This window comes from Microtus pennsylvanicus, chromosome 13, assembly GCF_037038515.1.
Source record: "Microtus pennsylvanicus isolate mMicPen1 chromosome 13, mMicPen1.hap1, whole genome shotgun sequence".
NCBI classification, from domain to species: Eukaryota; Metazoa; Chordata; class Mammalia; order Rodentia; family Cricetidae; genus Microtus; species Microtus pennsylvanicus.
In genome coordinates this window covers 69,519,116-69,526,764 of record NC_134591.1, presented here as the reverse complement: position 1 = coordinate 69,526,764, position 7,649 = coordinate 69,519,116, and the positions used below count along the sequence as shown (strand labels likewise).

At 42.6% G+C, this 7,649-nt stretch overlaps 1 protein-coding gene across 20 annotated transcripts in view; it reads right to left on the bottom strand.

The window, feature by feature from the left end:
- The window catches only part of Eif4g3 (eukaryotic translation initiation factor 4 gamma 3), a 226,727-nt gene continuing 219,078 nt past the window's right edge, over window positions 1-7,649 (bottom strand). For all 20 annotated transcript variants that reach the window (XM_075945434.1, XM_075945413.1, XM_075945414.1 and 17 more), the window contains 3 exons: window positions 4,538-4,619; window positions 3,264-3,410; window positions 1-1,104 (listed from right to left, as the gene is read on the bottom strand). In XM_075945434.1, coding sequence (XP_075801549.1) covers window positions 923-1,104; window positions 3,264-3,410; window positions 4,538-4,619 — 411 coding nt within the window. In that variant the 3' untranslated portion in view covers window positions 1-922. The remainder of the gene's footprint in view (window positions 1,105-3,263; window positions 3,411-4,537; window positions 4,620-7,649) is intronic.

Here is a 7,649-nt window from a genome sequence, read left to right as displayed (position 1 = left end):
TTTATTTTAAACTTGCAATGTTTGTCTTTATTTTGTTCCTTATATCTTGAAAGTGAAAAGAAATAGTATTGAGTCAGTTCCTTTTTATGTTTTTAAATATCTGTTCTATGTATTTACAAGCCTTAAGATTGCTCTAACGATTTCAATGGTATTCAGGGTATTTCCAGGGTAGCACTTTTTTTTTTTTGAACAATTCTTGAATTTTTCTGGTCCACAGTACTTCCTTCTGTTCCGAGGTTATGTATGTTTTGATTACTAGTGTGATTTTTAACTTTTGGAAGCAAGCTGAGAGGCAGGCAGAAAGATCTGATCAGGGGTGGGAGTGGAATGAGAAAGAGAGAGAGAAAGAGAGAGAGAAAGAGAAAAGGAGGGGGAAAAAAGGATCTTTCTTACCTTGTTCACCCCAAACCTTCAAGTCTGGACTAACAGCTGTGTCTGAACACAGATGTGGGTGTATCTGAAGGGGAGGGAAATTGATTTCTCTGCTTTTCTATTATACAAGTTGTTTACAGAAACTGCAAATTAAAAATTACACACTGGCATTTGCAGTCCTTAAAATAAATTAAAAGTTCTCAACTGTTTTTTTTCCTTTCTTTTTTTTCTTTTTTTCTTTTTTTTTTTTTGCTAAATGTGTTTTTTTTTAAGTATGAGTCCTCGTTTAAAAAGAAAAGATTAAAACAGAAAATATTTTCTATAAATAGTACATGTATTTTGGTTTTCGAGCTCCCGCCCTCAGGTTTGCTGTCTCCTTGTTCCAGCACCTTTATCCTCCATGATCACCTGTTTCCTTTCCCTCTCCCACTCGTGCACACGTGGGGTTTCTGCGAGAGTTGGCCTTGCTGCACTGTGATTGGCGAAGAAGTGAAACTTTTTAAAAAAATACTTAAATTGTTTCTTTTGTTTCTTTTGTGTATTTGAAGTATTAGTTATCCTCGGACTCCTCTTCTGCTTCCCGCAGCCACGTGAAAAATGCTGTGACAGATTTGAGGGCCACGCCCTTCCCATTCTGCTCTGCAGGGTCCTTGCTGCTCTCCCATTTATAGAAGGCATCCTCTGAGATCACCTCCTCGTCATACAGGCAATCAAAAAACATCCGGAGCAAATCTGCAAGTGGGTGGAAACAGCCATTGGTTGGGGCATCGTAGCAGCAAGGGAAGCAGTGATGTGTGGACCAGAGAGTGAGTGAATGGACCAAGGCAGTGAACAAATACTCACTTCCTAGTACCAGGTTCTACACACTTTTGATGCTGCAATCATTAATAGCCATTTGCAGAGGAAAACCCTAAACAGTCTATATTATTTTATACCTTTTATTTTATTCAAATCTAACATATTCAGATACTTGGGAAGCTGTTTCTTATTATATAGTTATCAAATTAAACACTTCACAATTTTAAGGCTGTATGAAAAACAAAGAGTGACTTTGTACAGAAAACATGGGCCACGGTGATCTCTGCACTTTGGGGTATTAAATATCTCAACTGTTTGAATAATTGGAATTATTTTTCTCTTACAGTGGAAAAGGGAGAACACTGGTAGAGACATTACGCTCCTTTAAATGTATTTATTCTTCCTTTAAAACAGTTCAACCCACAGCACAGCAAGAGAGAAAAAGATAATTCTATCATGATGGGGTTTTACTATGTAGCTCTGGCTGGCCACAAACTCACTATGTAGAGCCTTGAACTCACAGAGATCCAACTGCCTCTGCTCACTGAGTGCTGGATTAAATGTGAACACCATCACCCCTGGCTCTTAGGACTCACTGCAGCTGGCTTCCTGACCATCACACTAGCAGAGGAGACAGTTAATGAATGGTAAATGTCAACTAGTATGAGAACCAGACAGATTCATAGCCACATTTCTTGATTAATCTTTGTAATTATAATAGTTTAACACTGAAATAAATCATGCCAAAACCCAACAAAAATAAAATCAGAACAACTCCAGTTCATCTACAGGGAAATGGAACAAGACCACAAGTCTGATGGTGGCAGGTTCCCAAACCAACAGTTCCCAGGATGTCTGCGGTCGATATACCTAATGTTAACTTGGCAGTCACTTACTTCATCAGACAGCATCTCATCTGAAAAGCTACTGTCCTCTTCTGCAACACCTCAGAAGGATGCTATCCTGTCACATGACCTCACATGACTTTGAGAGAAGGAAAAACAACTACAGTTTTGGATTCAGACTTCAGGGCCTCTCTGACTAACTCTGAGGATTAGATGCTTTAGTTCTTCCTCTCCTCTCTCAGGAGTCTTTCAGGAGCACTTCCACCTTCAGAGGATAACTCTGCGAACGTCAGAACGCAAAATATCTGGGAACCACTCAAGGCCATCCCTGAAATAAGCCTGCTCCATCCACATGTACAAACTGCAGTAATTCTTGAGGGTGTCCAAGATTCACTGGCCAGCACCTGACACTGGGGCACATGGGTAATGGAAGCCTTGGTAAATGCCAGTGCTCAGGATGCTGAGATCACTGGCCAGCCTCTCAAGGCCATTAATCTGCATCTAAGATACCCACATGGGACTACCTAAATGCAAGTTAAATAAAATGGGAAATTCAGTTCTCAGTCACAACAGCTACATTTACATGTACCACAGCCACAAGCATCTCAAGGTGACTAGGTTGCCATACGGAGCAAGGTATACATCCATTGTGACAGCAGAGCCATTAGACCTGGTCCTATGGAAAGATCAACTCTACACCAGTTGCCTTTGAGATATATTCTTACACTGCCGCCCAAGCTGGCCTTGAAGCTTGCTTCTCTTGCCATAGCCACACCCAGGGATGATGGGAGAACGTTACCTATCCAGTTCAACTATGTATGTGTGTATATATCTGTGCACCATGTGCACGCCTGGTGGGTGTGTAGACAGGAGAGGGAGCTCTCCTCTCTGTCTCTGTCTCTCTGTCCCCCCCCCCCCCCCCTAGGTTCTAAGCTAGACTTTTTTCCCTGTTTGAGACAGGGTTTCTCTGTGTAATAGCCTTGGTGGTCCCAGAACTTGTTCTGTAGCCCAGGCTGGTTTCAAACTCATAGAGATCCACCTGCCTCTGCCCCGAGTGCTGGGATTAAAGGCGCGTGACACCACACCCTACTTAACTAGACTTAATAGCATCTTCTCACATAGATTTTCACACTGCTGATTCTGTAAGCTGTTGCAAGTCATCCCACTGCCCATGTCCAAACCCCAACTTTCAAGGCTTACAAATTCTACCTGATTGGCTGGACTCACTGTACCAAGATGGAAACTTACTGGCAGGTTGGTCAAGTTTTACTATTGATGCTTGTAGTGCATAAAGTGCTTGCAGTTCCTTCTCCGTGTCTGAGTCTAGGTACTTGAGTAAGATCGGCACTCTCTGCTTGATGACAGCAGTGTCCACTCTGAAGGTAGAACAGTCAGCTGCAGCGACAAGAACCAGAGTTAACACAGAACCCTTTCTACTGCTGAGAACAGCAGACATGCACATCTATGGAAGGAGAAGTAAGGGGCTCTAAAGCAAAGACTGAACTCTGTACACTCTTCTGTTGCACTGAACCAAGTGCCTCACACACTTGACAAGCTATCCCTGAACTTTTCATTTTGAGACAGGGTCTCACTAAGCTGTCTCATAGGCCTTAAATATTCTCTGTAGCCCAGGCGGGCCTTGCGCTTTTGATCCTGCTGCCTCCACTTATAGGCCTCTGACACTAGTACACTTTTAATGGTATATTCTATTGAAAATGATATAAACCCTGAAAGGGAAATGCATGTGGAAGGCAGATTTCCCAACTTTTTACCTATGTAGATTATAATGAAACAACACCAAGGTTTTATGGCAACTTAGGAGAGCCATATTAATCAGATATCTCATCATAAAATTGGAGAGCTGACAGATATGTTGATTAGCTTGATTTAAACATTCCACATTGTAGACATTATCAAAACATCACTTTTAGCCTATGAATGTGTACAATTATACTTTGCCATGCCAATTAAAAATATTACTAATTAATAATGTGGGAATTCAAATGAATACTTTAAAAATGCAAAAATAAAGCAAAATTGGGAGCTGGAGCAATAGGTCAAGTTTACATGGCATAGATATTTAAACAATAAGCCAAACTTGGTCACAGGTAACTATACTTTTAACACAAGGGAGGCATAAGCAGGAGAGCTTGAGGTTAGCCTGGGCTACATGAAACCCCACCTCAAAAAAACCATAAAAAATATTCAACCCGCTCATGAATGGAAGACATGGCCTTGATGATGGAAAGAAAAAGTGGAAGGAAAAGTCTACGTGCACCCAAGGAGCAGTGCACAATTCCGCTCAACTGCAGAACATGAGGTAGGCAGGCGAGGGAGGCTCAGACCTGTTCTTACTGAGAGATCAACTATTAACCCTTGGCTGAGACAGCAGGTAGCACGGTATGATGCCACCATTTATGCAGAAAATGCAAGTGCCAAGAAATATAAAATGAGATTATGAAACGCAGAGGCGACAATGTGTACTTTAGATGCTCGGAACCACAACGGCAGACACCACTCACCTATGATAGCTGCTTTGCAAACGGCCGTCATTAAAGCTCTAAGGAATGTAGGCGAACTCATCTGGTTTTCATCTAGATTAGCCTGGAAGTGAAAACAGAAAGGATGTCTGTCAGTGTAAGGCGCTTGCATTTGTCTGTGCAAATGCTCCAGGCAGCCAGGCAGGTTTGAGGACTTCTTTCTCTGACCTCAGTCAATCACCCAGCACCATGGACTATGGTCATTTAGACCTGCAACCACCGAACAACATTCCGCCGTCACAACCCACAAGGAGACCCACCCTGTCTACGTATGCAAAAGTGACCGCACTACAGGCGAGGGGCTGCTGCCCATGTCTAAATTTTAATTTTAGCACTGAGGGTTTGGGGAGGGGGAAGAGAGAGAGGACAGAGGAGGACATTCTGTGAGTTCTAGGAAGCTTGGTTTACAAAGTGAGCTTGAAGCCAGCTAGAGCTACATAGGAAGATGCAGCTGCACCATGAAGCATGAATGCATTGTAGCCTGGATCATATTCTCACCATGCGACTGCATCCTTGAACCAACACTGCTGTTCATTTTCATCTACAGCAAACAGGGTTGATTTCCAGAACAGTCTGGAACCTTTGAGAAATTCATTCCACTGATGTCTAATGAAGTCAAAAGGACCCTAGATTCCACTCCACTGCATGGATGCTGCTTAGCCTTACACTAAGATGATGGGCAGCAACAGAAAAAGGCAAAGCACTGGAGACAATCCCTAAGAAAGGGTTTCAAATACTTCCATAGTATCCCGGGGACTTTTCCATCAGAGAGGCAGCCTGAACACAGTGCCTGGCAAGAAACACTGAACATGTCATTGTTTGCTTCTGGGTTTGAAAGTTTAGCCATGTAAGGTCGTTTAGAGACAGACTTTACAACTGAGGCAGATCAAGGAAACCTCTTCCTGACACCTGCCCTCAATCCCACTCAGCAGGAACTTGCGGTATCAGTGAGAGCAGGCAGTCAGATGGTCAGATCTTTGGGACTACCACTGTAGTTAGGAAGGACTTTATTCCATTAGAGTTTCATTACCAGGACAATAGCAGAAACAGAGGCATGTGGGGCCAGTGCCACATCTGGGGATGGACTATGGAAAGCAGTGGGTGCCAAGAGACATGCTGATAAAATGCACCTGCTTTACACTACTTTAAAAGTTCTCAGCTGGACACGGTGAAGCACTGTCTGGTGAGCAGTGCGTGCTCCAGGACTGCCTGACCTCTATAGAGAGACCTTCTCTCAAAAAACAAACTCAAGCCGGGCAGTGGTGGCGCACGCCTTTAATCCCAGCACTTGGGAGGCAGAGGCAGGCGGATAGACCAGCCTGGTCTACAAGAGCTAGTTCCAGGACAGGCTCCAAAGCCACAGAGAAACCCTGTCTTGAAAAACAAAAAAACAAAAACAAAACAAAACAAAACAAAACAAACAAACAAACAAAAAAACAACAAAACAAAACAAAAAACTCAAGATAACCAACAACAACAACAAAGGACAAAAACAAAACAAAAACCTTAAACACCCACACACAAAACCACCCATATAACTATATTTGGATTGAAGCCAAGCCTCAAAGAGTTACTTTTTCAAACATAGGAACAACTATTTTTGAAGAATAAATAATAGAAAAACATAGTGTGTTATTTTAAGATAATGGGCTTTTACATTTTCACTCAACAATATTTTTATTTACGTATGTATGTATGAATGTATAGGCAGGGCTTCTCTTTGTAGCCCTGGCTGTCCTGGATCTCACTCAGTAGACCAGGCTGGCCTCAAACTCAGAGATTCATCTGCCTCTGCCTCCTGGATGCTGGGATTAAAGGTGTGTGCTAGCACTGCCAGGCTAAACTGACATTCTTAAAAACTCCAAATAGGGGGCTGGAGAGATGGCTCAGAGATTAAGTGCACCAGTTGCTCTTCCAGAGGACCCAGGTTCAATACCCAGCACCCATATGGCAGCTCACAACTTTCTATAACTCTGGCTCCAGGAGATCCAACAGCCTCACACAGACATACATGTAGGCAAAACACCAATGCATATAAAGTAAAAATAAGTAAGTTATTTTTTTAAAAAACCTCCAAACAATTTTTTTTTTTTTTTTGGTTTTTCGAGACAGGGTTTCTCTGTGGCTTTTGAGCCTGTCCTGGAACTAGCTCTGTAGACCAGGCTGGTCTCGAACTCACAGAGATCCGCCTGCCTCTGCCTCCCGAGTGCTGGGATTAAAGGCGTGCGCCACCATTGCCCGACAATTTTTTTTTTTAATTTAGCTTTCAGTTAGGCTGCTGGAATTGAAGTTGTACACCACCACTGCCTGGCCATTCAACAGTATTTTTTAAAAAACAGGTTAGCAGGACAATTCTAAGTACTGGACAATACTTGAAATCCACAAAGGATGAGATTCCAAGCAAGGAAGCAAATAAACCAATTAACTAAATGTAATTAGACAACACTTGTAGACCATTTGAGTGTTTCTCCTCAACAGCTACAAGGGAATGAACTGCTCCTTCCTTGCACAAATAAGGACAAGTATTCGAATCCTAGCATCTCACAGTAGAAAAGACTTGGAGAAAACGGCAAAGAAGCCTCTAGGTTAAGCAACAAAGTGAAGGAAGGAGGATGCTGGGCCTGCTGAAGGCTGTTGACAGCCAGACTCACAGGCACTGAGAGATCAGCCACTACTATGGCTTTCCTGCTCTCTCTTCTTGGTTTTTAAAAAGTTTCTTTTATTAGGTAAAATCTACATTTGTTGAAACTTATCTTTATTTATTTGGTTAGAGTAAGGCACGTGTGTGTGTGTGGCTGTAAGGTCAAAGGACAGCTTGCAGGCGCTGTCATTCCACCATCATGTGAGTTCTGGCGACTGAACTCAGGCTATGAGGCTGCAACAGTCTTTACCAGCTGCCCTCTTACCAGAAGAGACATCGGCAAAAACATCAAGCTGGCTGGGCATGGTGGCCTCCCTTTAATCCCAGCAGAGACAGACAGTCTCAGTGAGTTTGGGGCTAGCCTGATTTACAGAATGAGTTCAAGGACAGCCTGGGCTACAATAATAAGAGAACTTCTTTCAAATAAGATCAAAACAAACATTTAAAAAAAAA